We start from the raw sequence: 26,077 nt of genomic DNA on the forward strand, positions 1-26,077 counted from the left end.
AAAAGTAACAACATACTTCTTGTTTCCAAGGGAAGGTGTTGCATGGAAATCACATAAATCACTATGTATAAGATCCAACACCTTGCTTTCCCTAACAACATCTTTGAAAGGTTGTCTAGTGATTTTAGTTAGCATGCATGTTTTACATTTTTCATTATTTTGCATATTAAAAGCAGGAATTAAACTCATTTTAGACATGTCTTTTAATCTCTTGTAATTAATGTGTCCTAGTCTAGCATGCCATTATTTAGATTTATGAAAATTATTGCTAGTATTACTAGAAGCCATGCAAACAGAATTATCACTAGAAGGATAATTAATATTAAGTCTAATCATTCCATTACATATATAGCCAAATCCCATAAAAGAACCATGTCTTGACAAGATATACTTGTCACTTTCTAACACTTGTTTGTAACCAGAATTATTTAATACGATTTCAGACACGAGATTCTTACGAATCCCTGGAACATATAAAACATTGTTCAAACACAAAAATTTCCCAGAAGTAAAAGTAAGTAAAACAGATCCTATGCCCTTAATTGGTTCAGTTGCAACATTTCCCATCTTCACAACAGATCCATCTTCAATTGGTTGAAAGTCCTTGAACCAATATAGATCTTTGCAAACATGACTTGTTGCTCCTGAATCAACCCACCATGCAACTTTATCATCCTACACATAAAATGCTTCAGAAATCACAGAAATATAATTCTGAATATATTTAGAATTCTGCAATGAAACAGATATCTGACCTTGTTGCTTTTCTGGATCCTTGGATCCACTTGGTCCAGCACCATCCTTATTCACTTTGCGAAGACGACAATCTTTCTTGAAATGACCCGGTTTGTTACAATTCCAACAAATCAACTTAGCCTTTGTTGGAAGACTTGTCATCCTTTCCTTTAAACTTCCTTTTTCCATTAGACTTCTTGGGATTCTTTGAACTTTCTCCTTCCACCATGTTCACAGAAGAGGAACCAACTTGGTTCTTGCCTTTAAGATTGTTATCAGGTTCTTGAGTCCTTAACGACTCTTCAATCCGTAAATGACTTCCAAGTTGATTCAAAGTTAATTCCTCTTTGTTATGTTTTAGATTATGTTTAAAATCTTTCCAGGAAGGGGGCAGTTTGTCAATTATCACAGCCACAACAATGGCTTCATCCATTTTCAGATTGTGTTGAGCAAACTGTCCTAGGATCTTTAACATTTCATGGAATTGTTCCATAACAGGCCTGGATTCAATCATCTTGTAACCCATAAAGTTACTAACAAGAAACTTCTTGCTAGAAGCATCTTCAACCATGTATTTGGATTCAAGAGAATCCCAAAGTTCTTTTGCGGATTCGAAATTTTGATAGATATCAAAAAGAGAGTCAGACGTACCATTGAGAATATGACCACGACATATGTAATCATCATTTTCCCACTTTGATCTCCTTTTTGTTGCCTCCAAAGGTTCATCTTCAACAGATTCTGGTAAGACTGACATGGGTGTACTCAGAACATACACCACTTTCAGAGTGGTAAGGAGAAAGTGCATCTTCTTCTGCCATCTACGGAAATCTTGCCCTTCAAACTTGTTCAATTTGTCAAAATTGCTTGTCATATCCTTCATAGAATCACCACTTGCCATGATTACAAAATACTTCAATTTTTGTTAGAGAAAAAAGGGATGGATAGATTGCTTGGAATCTCTGAAAGTCGTGATTCACTATCAAATTGAAGTATTTCGATGGTACAGATCGAACACTCAATTAGATAAAATTCAGAGAATGAAATATGAGAATGTATATGAAAATGTTCTTCAAGATGTACCAGAAAAATGACCAAAAAACGAATATATAATTCCTGTCTGAAAACTGTCAACCGACAGTTACAAACTGTCATAAAACTACCAAACTGTCATTAAACAGATCTCAAGGAAAAAAGGGTCAACTTTCGATCCCAGCCAGGGGCTCTGCCCCTTGGACCCCGTCAGGGGCTGCCGCCCATGGGACCCCGCTCCCAGTGGCGCTGCCCCCGGACCCCCGTTCGTTTAGGGGCTTTGCCCCTAAATAACAATGTACTTTGAATCTTGAAAAACTTGAACAAGTGTGCACTCCTACACCATCCTAACTTGTTCAATATTCAACAAGATCACTTTTGGTCAACAAATTTAATCATATTACATTTAAATAATATTTGATGACATAAAATCACCAACATGATATGCATCTACTAGAGATTGTTGGTGTAACTCCAACAAATATGACATTTGCAATTGCATTTGTTTATATGCATAAGAAAAGCGAATGCAACTATACTTGGGCATTAAATTGTCTAAAATTGATTATGGACAACTGTTTGGCACCATGTGTTATTGTAACAAATAGGGAAATGACTCTCATTAAAGCAGACAAAATTGTGTTTTCAGAGGCTAAATGTTTACTTTGTAGATGTCATATATATACAAGTATTATGAAGAAATGGAAACAAAATTTAAGTTTGAAGAAAATTTCTGATGCTTTTTACAAATTGTGGACTATATTGATTCAATTGGACACAAAGGAAGCATACAAGATCAACTTGGCCTAGATGGAAACATTGATGCTCGATTGTCCATGCATCTTTAATATATTTGAAAACATCAATGTTTTATATATCTTTACTAAAAAAGTAATTTGTATCTTGTTTCAGACGTCTTGAGATATTTAAAGAAAGTGTGGTTGAAACCATATAATGAAATGTATGTATCTGTTTTGATTGATAAATTTCTTAACTTTGACAATCACACAACTAATAGAGTGGAAAATCAACATGCCAAATGAAAACAATATGTCATCGCATCAAAATTCGATTTCATGAAATCTTTGTTGCGTATTCATGACATGGTTCAATCGCAAGAAATAGGTACCAATGCAAGTATTGAGGAAAGTAGAATTCATATTAAGCATTGGTTCGTCATGTTAACATTTTCAGAAACTCAACACTTTTGTTTCAATTTAAGCACTTATATAACTTTCAAAGAATATAAGCGCTCCAAAGATGTTGGGTTACTTGCTAAAAAGTGTGGTTTCCAAGTACGTATAAGTTATGTATTGTCTTGTGTGCATGAACAAGCCATACTTCTTAATAAAGGTATTCCTATACATCTTAATTCAATTGACAAGTTTTGGAGGAAGCTTGATTTTTTTTTTTCGTGCACATCATTGGAAGATGATGATTTTGGTTGTGAAGCCAAGGTAAACATGCATAAGGAACAATTCAAAACACAACCAACTGGTAAGTTTAGTTATATACGACAATTAAAGAACATAATCACGCTATTAACAACATCGTTACACGAAGCTGTTGTTACCAAAATACTTGTGGCCGTCCTTCTTCAAAGAATAAGCTTTTTAGAAAAAGTCATGCCGATCCACTTTCAAAACCTAACAAACAACGTATGCGTTATTGTTCGCCGCTTAATTGAAAATGTGACCGAGATATTCCCAAGTACCAACAACCAACTAGACATAGTACTCATGCATACGATAAACACCCTAAAATAAGTTATTAATCATGTTGTAAAATTTATAATTTTATGTTTTCTTAATTAAATTATATAAGTGACATGCATATATTAAAAAAATATTTGTAAATTCAAACAAGCACATGACAAGTTTTGTTTGATGAAATTAGATAAGAATCTAAGAGTATCTATAACAGTGAGTTCAATGAGAGAGTTGAATGATATGACAAATCTAGATGTCATTTAATGGATGAAACTCTATAAATATTCCATTGAACTTTATCTCATTCGGTCCAACTGGGATCGTCTTAATCACTTAATCCCAGCTGATTGTTTACATGGGTTTTGTACTCTTGTAAACTTGTTTATCATTTCGTGTATTTTCACTTGATATTTATTTATTGTAAGAAAGAAAAAAATGGGTTCAATAAACTCATTAAATTGATACAAGGATAATTGAAATGCTTAGGGAGTAGAGATATCTTTTCCTGATTTCTTGTACTTGTTAGCCTATATAAAGCTCTCTATCTATCTTGGAATAATAATATTCCATCGAAAGAAAACCATTTTGAGTGCAAGACGTACAAGGTGTAACCTTCTTTTTCCTCTTTTATTTTTCTTTTGTGAGTACCATGCATTAGTCAGTTGTACATTCCTTCACAAGTGGATTGTACACCCAACTACAAAGAGTAATACTTCCTCTGTATTTCTTACTTGTATCTACTAGCAGTTCGTATTTTTTTTTTCTTTTGGAAAATTGGTTTTGTAATGGTGACCATGTCATTCACATTAAATGTCTCAAGCAAACGTGTCATTATACAAACATTGTTCATATACAAAATCCATATCAAAATGGATGTCCACTTGATGTCCACAAGATCTGCTCATCAAATTTCGTCAACTTTTTGTCATCAATACGTTTCCATGTCTTAATACTTCCAACTCCCATCCATTCACTCTTCCCCTTTTTCAATTCAGCAAGTATAACCCTACCTCTTCTAGGCCACCCGGCCCTACCATAACCATGATACCCAAACCCACCACCATAACAAAACCATACACCATCTAAATTCCCACAAAAATCATTCAAATGGTCATGGCCTATAAAAACCGCCTTCACATCTCCCATTGACACAAGTGTCTTCAATACTCCAGAGTTCACCATAGAACAGGCTACGTGTTCAGAATACTGCCCGAAAATTTCCCGGAACTGCCCGGAACGGATTTCAGGGATGGGGATATGGAAGAATGCTAGTGATGGAATTGGAGATGTTGAAACTTCTGATTCATACTTTTCTTGATTATGTTCCTGTTAGCGACACCTGCAACAAGTTAATCAAATCTAAATCTAACAGTGAAAATCCACTCGATCATGAGATTGTTATATTTGGGTTTTGTAATACGAGAAATCAAAGTATGTTGTTATAAATACCTTAGAAGCACCACGCAGCCAACTAAGTTGAGACTCCTTGATCCATCCATAAGTTTTAAAACCATCAACCACAGCTCGGTCTCCACTGTCTAAAAAGAAGAGATTGAGGATGGTTTGGTTGGCTAGGTGGGACCCGGGTGGACCCCGTACTCTCAGATCATAATTCCCGAACCCATCGATGTTTGTTGTAACTTGTTGTTTAGTGGGGTCCAATGGGTTTGGTTGTGAAAGGGAATAGTCCATGAGGGAGATGAATGACATTAATTCTTCACGAGTCATAGTTGACTCCTGATCATGGTTGCCCAAAACTGCTGCCCAAGGAAGTCGGGCAGCCATGGCTGGACCAAAAGCTTTGAATAAAGATTCTGCTGCATCGTTTGTACTTGACCCGAATATGTTGTCCCCTAGTTTCCAAAACTACACAAAATCAGCTGAAGATATCTGTGTATATAACTATATATAATGGGAATAAAAGAAAGCTAAATTTAGTTATATACAACACTCTCTGAAGTCTGATCAACATTTATTTTGGTAATTAATTGGCATTTGGGGAAAAGCTAAATTAAGCCATATAAATTCAATCCCTTTTTTGTGTTTGCATCAGACTGTGTGCTAAATTACACATGAAAAATGACATATTTTAAGTAAACTATTTCTATATTTGTCAACTATCTGAGCTATGAATCTTGTAGACTGCGTCAATAGCATCAATTATGATTCTTGATACTAGGAAAAACAAGTAAATCTAACTCAATCTTTCCAAACAAGAAAGTGTTATAATTTCATAACTGCATTTGAATGTGAACAATAAGCAGAAACCATTTGTGATGATCTTAAAATTAATATTTCACTATAACAAACCAGATTATGTTGCCAAATTTCTACTTATTACAAGGGCTTTCTAAAGTCAACGTGTAGATTCTTTCTCATGGAAAAAGGTGTAAAAACTAAAGCAAATTTCTTCAGTTATGCAGAGTTTATCCTATCTGAGATCATAACTTCACTAACTCACGAGATTAACAGTCTATTTTGCATTGATAAACGATGTAATTTTAATTCTTCCAAATTAAAACCTCACAAGAAAATGATAAAAACATAATCTCGAAAACGAAATCCACCTGTAAAAGCAATAAAATCAGGCTTCTCGGCATCAATCATCCGCTTTAGAAATAAAGTAGTGTTAAGATCAGAGCACCATTCAAACTCGGAGGTCAAAACATCTCTACACCGAGTCAATCCAGTTCCATAATGCATATCAGCAACCTAATCAACACATACGGCCAATTATTTTCATTCCCTAACAGAACTTTAAAACTCTGACTTGAATTTGAAAGTTAACCTGAAGGATCTTAAAAGTGCCGTCGGAATTGAACCTTAGAGGGAGATTAGGATGTTTCTTGAGAGTAACTTTGTGATGCGACACCATTAATCTATCCGATAGAATATAAAACTGAAGAAAATATAGTGAAACTGTGATGAGAGCAAGGTAGAACAAGGCTTGAATCCATGTTTGGCTCGATTGCATCGTTTGTGTGCGTGTCTGGAAAAGTCAGAGTGGGAGAGTGTTCATGGGGACTTTTGCTTTGTCAGAAGGGCGAAAATAGAATTAGCATTTTTGGTCAATCAAATTAAGGAAACTTCATCTAAGTCCTCTGACTAATGAACAAGACAAAATGAGTCCCTTAAAGCTAGGATTCATTTAATTTTAATTAGTCATATACTCGTACATATGGAAAGATCGCTTATATATAAACAATATATTTTGATTAATTAAACAAACAAAGACGAACAATAGTTATTTGCCTTCATTTATATGTGTTCATTAACGATTATTATGAATATTCGTTTATTTTCGTTCATTTATGTTCAATTATTATATTGTATTTTAGCATTTGAAGATAATGTTTGGAAAATGACGATAACACTTAAACTTTATTTTTTAAAGTATTTATGCATTTTTGAATGTTTTGTATTGTAGGATTTTATGTATAATCATATTTTTATTTACATACAGTGTTGGATATGGATGCTTATATATATACATGTTCATTATGTGTGTTTGGTTATCATCATAGTCAACAAACACAGACAAGAATATTAGATCGTTTATGTATTCACATTCATTTGTTTGATTAAACTTAACAAAGGAACATAAATAAGCCATTGTTCATGTTTAGTCAATTCATTTGACCTTACTCGGAACAAAACTAACAAAGGCTTAGAAAAACGATAACATTAATATTTTATTACAATATCATGCCTATTGAATAGCATGTTTATAACCACGGACAAGAACAACATGTATTTATTTTAAGTATCATGTTCATATGCATATAACTTGCCTGAAATACTACACGCGTCAATGCGTTGCCTTCATTAATGATTTGGCGAATGAGTTTTGACAATGGGGGTAATTCATTTACTTTTCAAATTAGTTCAAGTCATGATCATGCATATCCATTCATTGGGTATAATTGGAGACTTGTGAGATTCAAACACTTCATGAAATGATTTTGCAAATTAGTTTTTATAACTTTTGAGGTTTTGTTTCTGAAAATAATTGTTTTATGTAACTTTACGGTCAAAGGTTTTAATTTGATAACAGTTGGTTTTTTTTTATTACTTTCTAATCAAGATTTTAATCTTACATTAAGATTATATAATACATTAATACCCTTTGTCATACATAGAAAATATAATAAGATGACAATAATATAATACTAGATTATGACTCCGCGTAAAACGCGGGGAACATATAAAAATGTACATGTAAATGTATAAAAAGGTTGGCACTATAAAAAAATAAAGTAACATAAACAGACTTAGCGTTACTGCTAACATTTAAATGTTTGAAAAAAACAAAGAAACACTTGAATATCTATAATAGTTGAATGACCTCTTTTGTAAACATAGTTGGACAACCTTCCTTGTAATATATGTTCCTTGTAATATATGAGTACCTTCAATCCCTTTTCACTTGTAACGCGAGACACAAAAAATATATAACTGAAAATGAGTGAAGACAAGCTTATGCAAGTATAATCCAACATATGATAATTATTGTCATTGACTTTTGTTAGTGGCCATAACAAAATAAACTACTATAGGGAATTGCCTCCGCTGAAAACAGAATGAGATTCTTTCATTAGACGGAGTTAAATTCATGCAAGGTATATAAGTAGTCTCCATAAAGAATCTATCATATATGATTCAGGCTTCAATGACGTTTCTTCCAAGCCTAACAATCTATAATCTAGTACAATTTCATAGTCATTTGGTTTGGTCGATATTACAAAGTAATATGACTGGAACACCTATTTTTAGTGTAAGTTTATGGTTGGTGTGACATCCCCAAAATCACGGTCAGAAAAGACCGGTTTGTTTATGCTTTGTAAAAATCAGAGTACTTCTTTTAATGAAAGTGTTGCGGAATTTGATCCCAGAAAAACACGATAAATACGTTATTAAAACATTTTCGAAGAAACGTATTTTATTCACCTTAAAACGTTTGGGATGTCATCGTTAATACAGAAACATAAGCATAAACATAACTTACTTTTGTTTACACTAGTGATCTACATCTCTTTAAATCTCTCAGTGTAAAGTGACTTCATATCAACACCTGTGATATAAATAAACTGAGTGGGTCAGGTTGGGAAACCTGGTGAGTACATAGGTTTTTCAACCCACAATAATATAATTATTATGTTAAACAATCAAACAATCCACCCAATTACCCATCCCCATTATCTTCTTTACTCTTAAGGATTTAACATCTATCCTGCATTCGTTCATTCTGAAGTTCCTTACTTCCAGGGTTATAGGACTGGCACTAAATCCATAGCTGCCAATGTTCGTTCGTAAAGCACTAATTCCATAGCTGCTATAGTCTACTCATCGGGTACTAAATCCATAGCTACCAGTGTTCATCCAATAGGTACTAAGTCCATAGCTACCAATTCCTAACAGGTACTAAATCCATAGCTACCAACGTCCAACTAATAGGTACTAAGTCCATAGCTACCAATTCCTAACAGGTACTAAATCCAACGTCCAACTAATAGGTACTAAGTCCATAGCTACCAATTCCTAACAGGTACTAAATCCATAGCTACCAGTGTCCAACTAATAGGTACTAAGTCCATAGCTACCGGTGTTCGTCCCATAGGCACTAAGTCTATAGCTGCCAATGTATACTCACATCATCTTCTATCTCTCATCATTCATCTACCCATCTCATACCCAACATATTCGTATATATAAAATACGTATACAGTTTAAATCCTTTAAAACATGTATAAAATGTTCATCCAGCATAGACAGCAAATATTCAGATAATATGCACACATAGCACGTAGTTCATATAAAATACTTCATATCTATGTGTAAGATGAAAGGGACTATGCACTCACTTGAAAGGTGGTGACTCAGCACTCGGACAGCGCTTCGATACTCTCAAAACGATTTTCCTTCGATAAAACCTAGTACCAACACCACTAGGGTTTAGTCTAACGATAACCGCGACAAATTAATAGTCTAGCTATTATTATTATTATTATTATTATATAGGCGTTAAATAACACTCAATATAACTCATAATAATAGCCCAAATACTCATTATAAGTTCCTAATAACGTTACTATATTAAAACATAAGCTATACTAAAGATAGGGTAGGTACAGCTCACTTACAGCGGGTTTTTCGCAAAACCAGGCTTCGCTGGAGCAGCGTTCCAGAGCCAAAAGGCTCTTTTCTCGAGGCTCTGGGAGCCTCGGGGCTTCCTTCGGGTGCTAGGGGGTTTACCCTAGGCTTTAGGGGGTTAGGGAGGCTTAGAGAGAGAGTTTAGAGAGAGAAAGAAGAGGGTTGAGGGGTGAGGAAGTTGGAATGCCCGGCACCTCTATTTATAGTGAAAATATCTGATGGACTCGCCGAGTAGGGGGACCTATTCGCCGAGTTGGTCCATGTGGTAACCTTCTGGTGGTGCCACGTGTCCAATTCTGGTGGTGCCACGTCACCCCCTATCACGTATCAGCCTTTGAACTTAGAAAAATCATAACTCTCGCATACGAGCTCCGTTTTCGACGTTATTTATATCCATGCGTAGGTAAAATCAAAATATACAACTTTCATTTAGACTTCGTCGGCTAACTCTCGACCGATCTCAAATTTAACAGTAGGAGGCGTTTAGACTGTTAAATGACCGGCAAGAATTCGTAACTCCTTCATACGAACTCCGTTTTCGTCCATATTTTTACCGTTGAGTTCCTATTAATGAGATCTTCAACTCTCATTTAGGTTGCGTAAGCGAAAAACCGCTCGAACTAAAATTCGAGTTTCGGGCCGTGCACTGCTAAGCCGAATCTTAGAAAAATCATAACTTCCTCATACGAAGTCAGATTTGGGCGTTCTTTTTATGGATTTTCTCGGTTTAACATATTCTACGACTTTCGTTTAGATCACTAAGGCTAAAAAGTCATCCATCATAAATTCACTATTTACGTCTCCCGGTGTCGTGCCGATTTTGCCATAAAACTTTGGCGGGTCATAACTTCTTCGTTATAACTCGGATTTAGGTGTTCTTTATATGTACGGAAACCTTGTGACATATTCTAAAACTTGGTTAAGATTATTTATTCTAAATAATCTTTTGTCGAAAAGTCGTTTTCGACCCCTATTGCCTCTAAATTGACTAGCCCGGATCTGCGGGCGTTACAGTTGGAAATTATAGATGCCTTAAAATCATTCAACACAACTGAATAGTAAATTGATTCCTCAAAAAAACCTGGTAAATCTGTATCACGTAAAGAATTTGAACTCATATGTTTTCCCTTAATCTTTCATCAATCCTAAAATGTAGTCATTGGTAGCATCAAATTCTTCATTTGTAGGGACCAAAATAGCTTTATCTTGAAAATATGATTGATCATCAAGATGATTTTCAAAGGATAGATAAATGATGGATACAATTGAATGAATATGGTCGCCTATAGAGTGAACAACAACGTCTTCTGAAAATTCAATTTCAGTTTCACCATCATTAGGGCCGCCAATATTACCATCACCAATTTAAACAATCCACTCATCAAATGCTTTTGTCTCATCCAAATCTTAGTTATACAACCAAAATAAATCTCATGTTTATGGTTAAACGTAAAACTGTACATCACGCCGTAATTTGGACGAATATGATACATGCACAGTATCTGAACAATTGCCTCTTTGTATTGCTAGAAGAATTTGTCTAAAGCCATCTCCATATAAAATGGTCTTTCCTCCAAACGATTCTTAAAGATAAATACCTACAGAGTAATGATATCCTCTTTGTTGACCATATTTGATGTATAAACTTCATTGTCGTTGAATTGTTCGTCAGAGTTCACTAATACTTTTGTATTGGCACGCGATATCCCTCTAGACAATGCCACATAAAGTTGGCCATGCGTGAAACCGATTTTGGGAGATAAATACCTACATTTGGAATTGTTTCTCCGTAAGTTTTATTGATTGTCATCGCAAAACATAATTTGATTAGAAATTGTTTTCTTATCAGCTTGAATGGTAACATGTCATCTTCATGTGGACATAGAAGAAACCTTGGACCAAATCTCTAGATAGTTTATTTTGACTATTAGTGATGCAACGATACCAAATAGTTTCTTTTGATGATAAGTTTCAGACGACTATTTAGGGGCTTAAGGTTTACAGGGAGGGTGTGTTGCAATAAATATTAGCAAATTGGTTAAAAAATGAGACTTATTTATGAATGCAAATTTTCATATGTTCTTAGCAGGAACATGCTATACTTTAAAGAACACGTAATATATTGTTCTTGTATTATCTCTTATTCATATATAAGTATACATTAATCCTAAAAAAATAGTTATTTTGTCAAAATATCTGTTTAAAAACTAAAATAATATGTGAAATTCATTTTAAAACGGGTAGGTGCTAACACTCTTTTTCGTAATATGATTTTCATATATGAAAAACATAAACCATGATTACTTTTATAATTTGAAAAATTAAAACATGATTACATTTATATATCTGACAAAATTTTCGTATAACAAAACTTTAGAACATAATTAATCATTTAAAGATAATAATGAAATATTTAAATAAAGAATCAATTAACTGGAACTATCTTATTTTTAATTTTATAAGGTGATAATCTCGTTATGTCTTATTTAAAAATTTATATTATAATATAACTTTTATATATATATATATATATATATATATATATATATATATATATATACAAAATAAATTAATATATTGTTATCATTCTACTTTTTCTTTTTTTACAAATTTCAATACTAAAAACAAATTTTTCCTAGAAAATTGTCATATTAAAGACCTACTAATTAACGATTAAATTTATATATTACATAAATGGTTCACATGTGAACAAAAGTACACAAATGGTCCATATTTGAAATGTTTTTCTTACATAAATGGTCTATTACGCGAAAGAAAATGAAAATGTACTTTCCATTAATAAAATGTTTTCAAAAAAATCCTATTAATTAGCTCTAATGTAGAAAAAAAATTATTCTAGATTAGCCAAAAAGAATATGTAAAAGTCATTTTTTGAAACTACGATGCTATTAATGAACTTTTTTGCAAAGTTTAATGCTATTAATGATTTTCTTTTCCAGAAAACAATCGTTTAAATGAGCTTCAATATACAAAAAATATAACTTTCCATATCAACTAAAAAAATCCAAAAAAGTCATTTTTTTAAGAGTATGATGCTATACATGAACTTTTTTTTTTCAAAGTTTAATATTAAAAGCAATTTTTTTTTCCAAAAAAGGTTCTAATATAAGGTTAAAAGAACATATTGTAAAATATTTATCGATCTACATAAGCAAGAATTAAACGTTTCCATCAATTCCCAATAAAGTATATAAATCATGTCTCCTTCTGTAATAAATTCCAATGCCCCACAATGTGGAATCCTCTCAGTCGCAGCATTCCATAACTCAAACCACATCCGATAATCAATATGAAGAGAAGCTGCAATAAAAAATAATAATTGTCACCATCTTATACAAATATTAGAGATTATTGGGGTATTAGATAGTGTAATAACTTGCAATTAAATATAATTTTCAAATAAAACTTAGTATGAGAAACTAACCAATGTGATCAAGGGTCAAAGAAGGCATTATAACTAAAACATAAACAAAGAACTATTAGGGATGAAACATGAAACTTTAAGAAGAAACATACAAATTTAAACCGTGAAGGATAACAAAAATCGACAAGTATATTTTTTAAGTAATTTAAACCAATATATTTTTAAAGTAATTTAAACCGGGCTGCAAGTTTATCCCAATATTGTTCCCTTAAGCATTTCATCGAACAGGTAGTAGACAGGTAGACCAAACAAAATTTCCAAGTATCCAAATCAAGGTCTCAAATCCTAACACATAAAAAAAAAAAAAAAAAAAAAAAAAAAAAAAAAAAAACCAAATTTGTGATTTTAGCAACCAAAAGCAAAGGATATGACATACATTGTGTATGAGTCTATCGTTTATAATTTGATTGCTCAACTTATTGAACAATTCGTCAAAAGTATGAAAAAAATGGGAAATCCCATAGAAAGATCCGTTTCAAATTTCTAAATAACACAACTGTGACAATTAATTTTCAAACCACAAAATTTGACACCCTCATAACATAAAAATCAAAATATATTTTACTTACGTTCACAAGAACCCAGATGAATTCGACCATTTCTGTTGTTTGTCAACTCCAATTACGACCTACAAGAAATCTAAAAAAAAATCAAGCAACTTGAATAACAATCATTTTAATGTTGTCACAACTTTAGCATAAATATCGATAAATAGTAAAAATATTAGTTATCAAGAAATAAGCATATATGAGATGACTAAAAAGTTGTCAAGTGGAATTTGAGTTACTTGTTTTCTTACCTTTATTTGATGTATTTATAATTCCAGTCGTTCGACTACAAATCTAAATCGTTAAGTAAAAATCAAAACAACATGTTTTCCTCCATTTTCTTCTCCACTACAAAACTTAGGTTAGATATATTATATAAAGAATTGAGGGAGGCGGGGTATTTTTGTATTTTATTTTTTTGTGAGATTTAATTGTCATTAATAGAATTCCTAATTTAATTCATTTTATTTTTGGTGATATTTAATTGTTATTAGTAGAATTCCTAATTTAATTCATTTTATTTTTGGTGAGATTTAAGTGTCATTAATGGAATTCTAATTTAAAACGTAATGTACGTTTTATAAAATCTATTGACAAAAATAAATGGGTTGACAAAGATGATGTCATCAAATAATCCAAAGGTGGAAAATATATGATTGAAATGCAATCAATGGTCCTGATTTCTTCAGTTTAGAATTAAAGGTTTTCTTTTAATAATATTTAGAGATTATATATCAGATAAAGAGGTTTTAGTAAAATAATAATAAGAATAATACTCTTTGTATTTTTTTTATTAATAAACATGGTTATATTGTTAATAAGTCTAAAATATAAGGAATTTGAAGATTACTTGCTAAAATTAAAGATTATCCACTAAAATCTCAAATGTGTATTACTTACTAAAATCTTAAATGTGTAATTTTGTCATTTACTTTAAATAATTGTTGGTTTTGTTATATTTTGGTAAAAGAAAAAGTCATGAATTTATCTTGAATAAGCCTAAAATGTAGCGATTTTTTTGAAGATAAGTTTCAGCTGTAAAGTCTATGTTACTTCAAAAATAAGGAAAAAGAAATTGTTTATATCCTTATAATCTTTCATAATTACGTCTATATCTTTGAATAAATTATTACTAAATTACTAAAATACCCATTTCGAATCCCTCCCATAAACAATTTCTTTATTCACAATATGATTCTTTGTCACTTCATATGCTACATAATAAATTAACAGAACCCAATGATTGCATATTACTAATTGTTTGGTAAACAATATATTTCTACAATCGGCTTATGAGACCTGCAATTATTCTCTTCTAAATAATTTTGTTTTTCCTTTAGTTCTTCAGTTACAAGTAAAATTATGGAAAAACTAATTTCAATGTGGATGTCAATATTATTAAAGTACAACACCTCTCACGTGTTAGTGGTTAGTTGAAACAACCCAAAAATACGACCCAAAAATTTTTGTTTTTAATATAATCAAAACTGCCATCAGAGCATCATATAATAAAACCATACGTGATGTATCCAAACATAATAAAATACTGTGCGGAAAAACTGTATCATACTACATCAGATCAAACATCTAAATCAATCCCAGGCTAAAGCTGAGGTGGTGGTGTGTGCGATGCCGTCATCCAGAGCTCTTCCCTTTGCTTGCGGAAGTACCTGAAACCCAAAACTGAAACTGTAAGCACGAAGCTTAGTGAGCTCCCCCAAACTACCACATACCATACAATAACACATAAACACATATTGGGCCTTGCCCACTGCATCGGGCCGAAGCCCGGAAACTGCATCGGACCAAAGTCCGGAACTGGCTGGGACCTTGTCCCCTGCATCGGACCGAAGTCCGGAACTAACTGCATCGGACCGAAGTCCGGAACTGACTGCATCGGACCGAAGTCCGGAACTGACTGCATCGGACCGAGTCCGGAACTGACTGCACATAGCATAGCATATCATAACCATTTATATTGCATACTGCATCGGGCCGTGGCCCGGAACATAAACACATACACATAGCACATAAAACATGTCCGAACCACGAAGGCATCAAACATACGAACTACTACATCGGACCGGAGTCCGGAAACTACTATTAACTGGACGGGCCGGCATTGTGGCCTTGGACCCGTCCCTACGGAAAGGAGACTCACCTCGTAAGCTAGCGGATGAGTGCGTGGCTCGGAAAGCTAACGGCTGCTGCTCCTGAATCTCCTCGGCTACAAATCCATAAACACACTCAATCAATCACTAGCACTATGCTCAGGGTAAAATGACCCTTTTACCCTTGGTCAAAGTTGACTTACTCAGGGCTGACTCGCCGAGTCGGGATACCCGACTCGCCGAGTCCTAGATTCCCCGTTCAACTCTTACATGCTATTACTCGTCGAGTGTGGCATCGACTCGACGGGTACCCTCTGGATCCAAGAACTCAGATGATCTTCATCCGACTCGCCGAGTCAGATGAACAGACTCGACGAGTTGTTCTTAATCCTTAAGGAGATTGCCTTGGACTCGCCGAGTTGTATGAACAACTCGCCGAGTCCCTCTATTACTGAGTCTACTCTTAACTCGCTGAGTCCACTCCCTAACTCACCTAGCCCACTCGACAATGAAGAAACTGGAGAACTCGGGACCCGCGACGTGACTCGTCGAGTCGTTCTTCCGACTCGCCGAGTCGCCGCCATGCAACATATTTTTACTCGATTTCTCTTGAATCCAACACATGCAAATGATAGATCTAGGTCCATTAAGCTGTTTTACCACGTAAAGTTTCCAACTTTACGTGCACGACTACATGAATGAGGGAGATAAGGCTAAAATATGCACAATAAGGGTAGATCCATGGCTAATAAGCAATGTAACCCCAAAAAGACAGTGGATCTGGACTCTTCAACACCCCAACACTCAGATCCATAGGTTTTTCGGCTTAATAATGCAATCAAGCAAGCATAGAGCTTGGGACAAGCATCAAATAGCCCTTAAAAGAGCTCTAAGGGAAGTTTAAGCATGAAACCAGAAGGGGACTCCGAAAATACCTGAATAAGTTCGCCCTTGACCTTGGATCTTGGCACTAGAACTCGTTTCCTTGCTTCCTTCTTCTTCTTCTTCTTCACTCCTTCACCAAAATGGAATAAAATCACTATAAGCTCACAAGAGGAAGGTTTAGGGTTTCTCACAGTGCTAACAGGGGAAAATGACGAGATGGAGGCTATAATGGGGGTTTAAATAGTGAGCAAACCCGGGGAGTTAGGGTTTCACCCAGACGGATGGACTCGCCGAGTCCAGGATATGGACTCGTCGAGTCGCCGGCTCCCGCGTGCCCCAGATGCGCGACCCGACTCGGCGAGTCAGGCTAGAACTCGCCGAGTCCCTCTTGAAAACTTAGCCCAAAACAAATTAATTAACATACCGGAAACGGGTCGTTACAATTCTCCCCCACTTGTTTCAGACTTCGTCCTCGAAGTCTGCTACTACTGGATCTGCGAATAACTCCGGGTAGTGCGTTCTCATTTCTTCTTCAGCCTCCCATGTCCATTCAGACCCCTTCCGATGCTGCCACTGCACTTTCACCAGCTGAATTACCTTGTTCCTCAAGGTCTTGGTCTTTCGCTCCAAAATTGCTATCGGTTTCTCGATATAATTCAAGCCGCTATCGACCTGGATATCCTCCAAAGGAACGACCGCTGTCTCGTCCACTAAACACTTCCTCAACTGCGACACGTGGAAGGTGTTGTGTATCAAACTGAGCTCCTCCGGAAGATCTAACCGATAAGCAACCCGACCCACCCGGGCCGAAACCCTGAAAGGACCAATAAATCTGGGGCCCAATTTGCCCCTCTTCCGGAACCTGATGACACCTTTCCAATGTGAGACTTTCAGAAGGACCATGTCTCCCACCTGGAACTCCAAGTCTGAACGCCTCCTGTCGGCGTAGCTCTTCTGTCGACTCTGCACAGTCTGCAGTCTACTACGGACCTGCTGGATCAGTTCCGTCGTCTTGAGCACCACTTCGGTGCTCCCCATGACCCGCTGACCGACCTCGCCCCAACAAATCGGGGTCCTGCACTTCCTGCCATATAACATCTCAAAAGGAGGTCGATCTATGCTCGCATGATAGCTGTTGTTATACGAGAATTCCGCTAAGGGAAGATACGTATCCCAACAGCCCCCAAAATCCAGAACACATGCCCTAAGCATGTCCTCGAGAGTCTGAATCGTCCTCTCACTCTGCCCGTCAGTCTGAGGATGGAAAGCGGTGCTGAAATGGAGACGAGTACCCATCTCGTCGTGAAACCGCTTCCAGAATCTGGACGTGAAGCGAACATCTCGGTCCGACACTACCGATACCGGCACTCCATGACGTGCCACAATCTCTCGCACATAGATATCGGCTAACCTTTCCGCCGATATACTCTCCTGGATCGGAATAAAATGGGCACTCTTTGTCAATCGATCCACCACTACCCATATCGAATCTACTCCACGTGCGGTCCTGGGAAGTTTGGTGATAAAATCCATGGTGATGTCCTCCCATTTCCACACTGGAATATCCAACGGCTGCATCTTGCCGTGAGGTCTCTGGTGCTCCGCCTTGACCTTCCGGCAGGTCAAGCACCTCTCAACGTACCAAGCGACGTCCCGCTTCATGCAGGGCCACCAATAATCAGGTCGAAGATCTCGATACATCTTCGTCGCCCCTGGATGGATAGAAAATCGAGACTTATGAGCCTCGTCCATCAATATCTGCCGTACCCCACCCCAGTACGGTACCCACACCCTACCATGAAGCGTCATCAAACCTCGACTGTCGTAGTCGAACGAAGCTACTCGACCCACTATCCTCTCGCACTTCTGCCTTTCCTCCTTGAGACCTTCCATCTGAGCCTCCTTGATCCGCTCCAACAAAGGAGTGATTACCGTCATCCTCATACACAAATCCCTGATAGGGGCCGCCGACACCTTGCGGCTCAGGGCATCGGCCACCACGTTGGCCTTCCCTGGATGATACAGGATCTCACAGTCATAGTCCTTCAGCACGTCCAACCATCTCCTCTGTCTCATATTCAAACTCGGCTGATCCATAAGGTATCGTAAACTCTTGTGGTCCGTGTAGATAGTACAGCGGACCCCATACAGGTAATGCCTCCATATCTTGAGGGCAAATACAACTGCCCCCAGCTCCAAATCATGGGTAGGATAATTAGCCTCGTGAGGCTTCAACTGTCTCGAAGCATAAGCCACCACATGGCCTCGCTGCATCAACACTGCTCCCATACCGGTGATCGAAGCATCACAATAGACCACGAAATCCTCAACGCCCTCTGGCAAGGTAAGGATCGGAGCCTCGCACAATCTCTGCCTGAGAGTCTCGAACGCCGCCTGCTGCTCAGGCCCCCAACGAAAAACTACCGACTTCTTGGTCAGTCGGGTGAGCGGCACTGCTATCTTGGAGAAATCCTGAATAAACCTCCGATAATACCCTGCCAATCCTAGGAAGCTCCGAATCTCAGATGGAGACCTCGGGACTTCCCACTGCATCACGGCCTCAATCTTGGCCGGATCAACCAAAATACCCTTCTGATTAACGAGATGCCCAAGAAACTGCACCTCGCGTAACCATAACTCGCACTTGGAGAACTTAGCGAACAGTCTCTCCCTCCTCAAAGTCTCCAACACCTCCCGCAGGTGCTCCTCGTGCTGTTCCTGCGTCTTGGAATACACCAAGATGTCATCGATGAACACTATCACCGACCGATCCAGCATCGGTCTACACACGCGGTTCATGAGATCCATGAACGCGGCTGGGGCATTGGTGAGCCCAAATGGCATCACCACAAACTCATAATGACCATACCGGGTCCTGAAAGCAGTCTTCTGTACATCCTCATCCCTAACCCTCATCTGGTGGTAACCGGAGCGTAGGTCGATCTTGGAGAACCAAGACGCTCCCTGGAGCTGATCGAACAAGTCATCTATCCTCGGAAGTGGGTAACGGTTCTTTACCGTTACCTTGTTCAACTCCCGGTAGTCAATACACATCCGATGCGACCCGTCCTTCTTCCTCACAAATAAGATCGGCGCTCCCCAAGGCGAACTGCTCGGTCGAATGAAACCCTTGTCTAACAGCTCCTGAAGTTGTGTTGACAACTCCTGCATCTCAGGGGGAGCAAGTCGATATGGTGCTTTGGCTATCGGAGCCGCACCAGGAACCAGGTCGATCCTGAACTCAACCTGCCTCTCAGGAGGTATCCCCGGCAAATCCTCGGGAAACACATCCGGGTAATCTCGAACAATAGGAACATCATCGATCGTCGTCTTGCCCTTATCCCGGGCATCCAAGACGTAGGCTACATAACCGGCGCAACCCTGCTGAACGTAGCGCCTCGCCCTAGCGGCCGAGCAGAAGGTCAATCCTCGCTGGGGCCTCTCGCCCTGAACCACTATCTCTCCCCCACTGGGAGTGCGAACCCTCACTAGCTGAAGCTCACAGTCAATCACCGCCCCGTTGGGGCTTAGCCAATCCATTCCCACAATAACTTTATTCCCGCGCAGGGGAATCGGAACCAAATCCACTGAAAACTGTTCCTCAAATATCTGAAGGGAACACCCTCTATATACTTTGTCGACCCTCACGGTCCTATCATCTGCTATCTCCACCTCTAACGGACAATCCAGTTTCCCTGGAGCTCTACTGAACCTCTTGCTAAGCGCAAGAGATACGAATGATCGGGTAGCCCCCGAATCGAATAATACCAAAGCAGAAATGCCGTTCACAGAGAACGACCCCGTCACCACATCAGGAGTCGCTCGCGCCTCCTCTGCTGTCATCTGAAATGCCCTGCTCTTCGCCACCGGCGCATCAACTCGGCCCTGACGGCCATCCGTGATCCTCAAGGTAGCAGGGGCGGGTGCATGCACCTTCCCTGCTGCAGCTAAACTGGGACACTGGGACCTTTTGTGTCCCCTCTGATTGCACTGAAAGCAAATCAGATCCGATGCTGTAACTGTAGTGGCAGGGGCCGTACAATCCCTACTCAAATGCCCAATCCGACCGCACTTGTAGCAGCCGGAACTCCCTGCCTTGCACGCTCCCTCGTGCAATCTCCCACACTTGCCACATCGACCGTGGCTCTGCTGACTCCTAGATCTGTGATCTGAAACCTTGGGCTTTTTGCCCACACCGCCTGCACCCGAAACCGCCTCCGGTTTCCTCTTCCTCTCCATCTCGAGATCAATCTCCCTCTCTCTGGCTCTGGCAATCATGTCGTCCAGTGTTTTGCAACTGGACCGGCTCACAAACATACGAATGTCGCTCCGCAACATCTCGTGATAACGGGCCTTCTTCATCTCCTCGTCTGCTGCATACTGAGGAACAAGAAGGGCCCGCTCCCTGAACTTGGCGGTGATCTCCGCCACTGTCTCGGTAGTCTGGGTAAGATCCTGGAACTCCCTGGCTAACTGTTGCACCTCAATGACCGGTGCGAACTCCGCTCTGAACCTGGTAGAAAAATCAGCCCAGGTCATGGCATCCAATGCCGCATCATCCCCGATGGTATGTCCTACCTCCTCCCACCAGTCACGTGCCCTGTCCTTCAGGAGACAGGACGCCAATCTGACCTTGTCCCCCTCGGGACATCTGCTAGTGCGGAATGCGTTGGCCACATCCGCCAACCACCTGGTACTCGCTATGGGGTCCCGTGCCCCGTGGTAGTCAGGAGCCCCGCACGCCCTGAACTCCCTGAAAGTGAGTGTGCGCGACCCCATCATGGCCGCCATCTCAGTACGGAAGGTACTCAGTCTCTCATCCATCATCTCCAAAATGCCCTCCTTGATCGAACCGAAGATCACAGGAGTCTGCTCAAGTATGATGCGAGTAATCTCAGAAGAAAGGAACTCTCTGGTCTGCTCATCCATCTGTCCGACCTCCGGGTCGGATCCCGATCCTGATCCTCCTCCGACATCTGAACTGCCGGCCGCTGGCCTCGGACGCAAAACTACCATTCTGAAACATATCATAACAATATCAGAACATTGAAATATTTCAAGGGATCATAATACGACTACTAGCTTCCTGGTCTAATCTTGGCCTTCCTTGATTCGAGTACGGATCCTCTGTTTCCAGTAGTATGGGCCCCTACTACCTTCCACATCCATCCGTACTTTCCTCAAGAACTGCCTTGACTTCCCCAAGTCACTTCTACCGCTGCTATTTTCTGCTACCCTCACCCTAGGCTTGCCCTAGAGAAAACTCGAGCTCAATACGACTGGTCCTCAGCTGCTGTAGGTCTCCTTGCACTGCCAGTTAGCCATCACCTGAACACCATCACATGTGATGAGGATCGGATAATCCTTCAAGTAAAAGATCCGTCCCTACAACGGTTGGACTCAAACAAGAGCTGCGCAGTAGGGCCAGTTCCAGCACTCTGGGATTATTCAACCTGATTACATGTGGTGTGACGTGTCCACCTAATGGCTAACTCCCATTACTCGAATTCCCACTAAGCACAAAGCAAGCAGCATTCGGACAAGGGAAACAGACTCACGCAAGCTATTCTTATAACAAGGAATTGCACTATCATAGGATGCTAAGCTCACACTATCAGGCATAACCTAAACAGGCTATCCTACTGCTGTCTACTCAATTCTAGCATGCAATATTCATAGAGCTGTAACACATAAACAGGCACATAAGGCATCCTCCTACACCCTTAGTCCTATTCTAGCATGCTGTTCTACTAAACTGAAATTGAACAATTAACTTGTATGGGTAATTTGGGAGTACTTACTTGAGCTCGGTTGACCGCATGCACACACCTCTATCTTAAAACAATTCTTTTCCTCCTAAGTGTTTTCAAAATTCTTTTGTAAAAACATTTTATTAAAGATCTTTTATTTCCCCGTAGTTTGAGTTCAGATACACCCGAGAGTGTATCCGAATCCCTCAAACCAGGGCTCTGATACCAACTTGAAACAACCCAAAAATACGACCCAAAATTTTTTGTTTTTAATATAATCAAAACTGCCATCAGAGCATCATATAATAAAACCATACGTGATGTATCCAAACATAATAAAATACTGTGCGGAAAAACTGTATCATACTACATCAGATCAAACATCTAAATCAATCCCAGGCTAAAGCTGAGGTGGTGGTGTGTGCGATGCCGTCATCCAGAGCTCTTCCCTTTGCTTGCGGAAGTACCTGAAACCCAAAACTGAAACTGTAAGCACGAAGCTTAGTGAGCTCCCCCAAACTACCACATACCATACAATAACACATAAACACATATTGGGCCTTGCCCACTGCATCGGGCCGAAGCCCGGAAACTGCATCGGACCAAAGTCCGGAACTGGCTGGGACCTTGTCCCCTGCATCGGACCGAAGTCCGGAACTAACTGCATCGGACCGAAGTCCGGAACTGACTGCATCGGACCGAAGTCCGGAACTGACTGCATCGGACCGAAGTCCGGAACTGACTGCATCGGACCGAGTCCGGAACTGACTGCACATAGCATAGCATATCATAACCATTTATATTGCATACTGCATCGGGCCGTGGCCCGGAACATAAACACATACACATAGCACATAAAACATGTCCGAACCACGAAGGCATCAAACATACGAACTACTACATCGGACCGGAGTCCGGAAACTACTATTAACTGGACGGGCCGGCATTGTGGCCTTGGACCCGTCCCTACGGAAAGGAGACTCACCTCGTAAGCTAGCGGATGAGTGCGTGGCTCGGAAAGCTAACGGCTGCTGCTCCTGAATCTCCTCGGCTACAAATCCATAAACACACTCAATCAATCACTAGCACTATGCTCAGGGTAAAATGACCCTTTTACCCTTGGTCAAAGTTGACTTACTCAGGGCTGACTCGCCGAGTCGGGATACCCGACTCGCCGAGTCCTAGATTCCCCGTTCAACTCTTACATGCTATTACTCGTCGAGTGTGGCATCGACTCGACGGGTACCCTCTGGATCCAAGAACTCAGATGATCTTCATCCGACTCGCCGAGTCAGATGAACAGACTCGACGAGTTGTTCTTAATCCTTAAGGAGATTGCCTTGGACTCGCCGAGTTGTATGAACAACTCGCCGAGTCCCTCTATTACTGAGTCTACTCTTAACTCGCTGAGTCCACTCCCTAACTCACCTAGCCCACTCGACAATGAAGAAACTGGAGAACTCGGGACCCGCGACGTGACTCGTCGAGTCGTTCTTCCGACTCGCCGAGTCGCCGCCATGCAACATATTTTTACTCGATTTCTCTTGAATCCAACACATGCAAATGATAGATCTAGGTCCATTAAGCTGTTTTACCACGTAAAGTTTCCAACTTTACGTGCACGACTACATGAATGAGGGAGATAAGGCTAAAATATGCACAATAAGGGTAGATCCATGGCTAATAAGCAATGTAACCCCAAAAAGACAGTGGATCTGGACTCTTCAACACCCCAACACTCAGATCCATAGGTTTTTCGGCTTAATAATGCAATCAAGCAAGCATAGAGCTTGGGACAAGCATCAAATAGCCCTTAAAAGAGCTCTAAGGGAAGTTTAAGCATGAAACCAGAAGGGGACTCCGAAAATACCTGAATAAGTTCGCCCTTGACCTTGGATCTTGGCACTAGAACTCGTTTCCTTGCTTCCTTCTTCTTCTTCTTCTTCACTCCTTCACCAAAATGGAATAAAATCACTATAAGCTCACAAGAGGAAGGTTTAGGGTTTCTCACAGTGCTAACAGGGGAAAATGACGAGATGGAGGCTATAATGGGGGTTTAAATAGTGAGCAAACCCGGGGAGTTAGGGTTTCACCCAGACGGATGGACTCGCCGAGTCCAGGATATGGACTCGTCGAGTCGCCGGCTCCCGCGTGCCCCAGATGCGCGACCCGACTCGGCGAGTCAGGCTAGAACTCGCCGAGTCCCTCTTGAAAACTTAGCCCAAAACAAATTAATTAACATACCGGAAACGGGTCGTTACATTAGTTCTCTTTTTATCCTTATGTCAGATGTTAGTGGGACAATTCTCTGTTTGCAGTTCGTTTATATGTAAGCTTTATGGGTTCCTAGTTTCCATGTTCATGTAATTTGCTTTTTTAAGAATATATAAAATACACAACCTTTGTGTTATTGTTCTCTGCAAATACTTCATTTAGGTTAACAAATATTTTGTAAGGATTTATAAAATAAATATGTCGAGAATAGCAATGTGTGAGAAATGTAATATTGTAATGTTAAAAGTTAATTATTTTCTTAATAACAAAAAGTCAGTATAAATATAAAGTTTTTATTTTTTTAATATATCAAATAATGATTAAATTAAGTGTTATATATATATATATATATATATATATATATATATATATATATATATGAGTTTATAGGTTTTATAAGGATATATATGTAATTTGAAATTATACTGTAACATTCCAAAAATACAGTCTAAAATTTTCGTTTTAATTTAATAATAAAACCATAGTCATCAAACATCATATAAAAATCATAAACAGTGTATCTCAAGATATCGTAACAATTGTGAAAATATCAGAGTATAAACATCCCAGGCTGAACAGATGGTGTGTGCATTGCAATCTTCCCAAGCTCCTCTTTTGAAAACTGAGTACCTGAAACCAAAACTGAAACTGTAAGCACGAAGCTTAGTGAGCTCCCCCAAACTATCACATACCATACAATAGCACATAAAGCAAATACTGGGCCTTGCCCACTACATCGGACCGAAGTCCGGTATAACTTGGCCCTCGCCCACTGCATCAGACCGAAGTCCAGATGTAGCACCTGGTTCCTGGTATGTGAAATTTATCTAAGTGTTTTGCATTATTAGTCTTGGAATCGACGAGTTGTAGGCCCGACTCGCCGAGTAGGGATGGGATATGGAGCACGTTTAAGTTGGCGACTCGGCGAGTCCATATTCTGGACTCGGCGAGTCCCCGCTATCTGATGAAACCCTAATTCCAAGGGTTTGCACCCTATTTAAACCAACCTTATGCGCCCCAAGCTCGCCCCCTTCACCCTCAGAGCTCCCTATGTCGTCCAAACCTTGTTTCTTGTGAGATTGAAGTGCTTTGGTGTGTTTTCTTGAAGATCTTGAGAGAAAAAGGAGAGTAGATCAAGAAGAGAAGAAGGAGGCCAGACATCTTGGTGTTATTTCAGTGATTCCTTGAGGTATAACTCAGTTTCCCTCTGTTTTCATGCTTATAGTCCCTTAAAGCTCCATTAAAGTCCTTCTTGAGCCATTTCCCAAGCTTGGGTATGATTTTGGGTCCGTAATAAGCTGATTAACCTTTAGATCTAGGCATGATTGAGCTCCAGGAGCTCGGATCCACTGCCTTTATGAAGCCATATTGCATGAAAGCCCTAGATCTACTTCTTTAGTGCATTTTGAGCCCTAAAACCTTCATTGGTATTTATTTA

General features: G+C 39.1%; 2 protein-coding genes across 2 annotated transcripts; both read right to left on the minus strand.

The window, feature by feature from the left end:
- Positions 1-871: 871 nt before the first annotated feature.
- Positions 872-1,636, minus strand: LOC128127281 (uncharacterized). The gene is made up of 2 exons (XM_052765732.1): positions 1,383-1,636; positions 872-1,235 (listed from the first exon to the last, which is right to left on the minus strand). The coding sequence occupies exons 1-2, from the start codon at positions 1,634-1,636 to the stop codon at positions 872-874; spliced, it is 618 nt and encodes a 205-aa protein (XP_052621692.1).
- A 2,614-nt stretch (positions 1,637-4,250) lies between these two features.
- Positions 4,251-6,506, minus strand: LOC111913981 (probable inactive purple acid phosphatase 28). Its single transcript, XM_023909712.2, has 4 exons — positions 6,265-6,506; positions 6,044-6,188; positions 4,926-5,329; positions 4,251-4,802 (listed from the first exon to the last, which is right to left on the minus strand). Exons 1-4 carry the CDS (start codon positions 6,448-6,450, stop codon positions 4,341-4,343), a joined length of 1,197 nt encoding a protein of 398 aa, XP_023765480.1. The 5' UTR covers positions 6,451-6,506; the 3' UTR covers positions 4,251-4,340.
- Positions 6,507-26,077: the final 19,571 nt, after the last annotated feature.

This window comes from Lactuca sativa, chromosome 7, assembly GCF_002870075.4.
Source record: "Lactuca sativa cultivar Salinas chromosome 7, Lsat_Salinas_v11, whole genome shotgun sequence".
Taxonomy (NCBI): domain Eukaryota; kingdom Viridiplantae; phylum Streptophyta; class Magnoliopsida; order Asterales; family Asteraceae; genus Lactuca; species Lactuca sativa.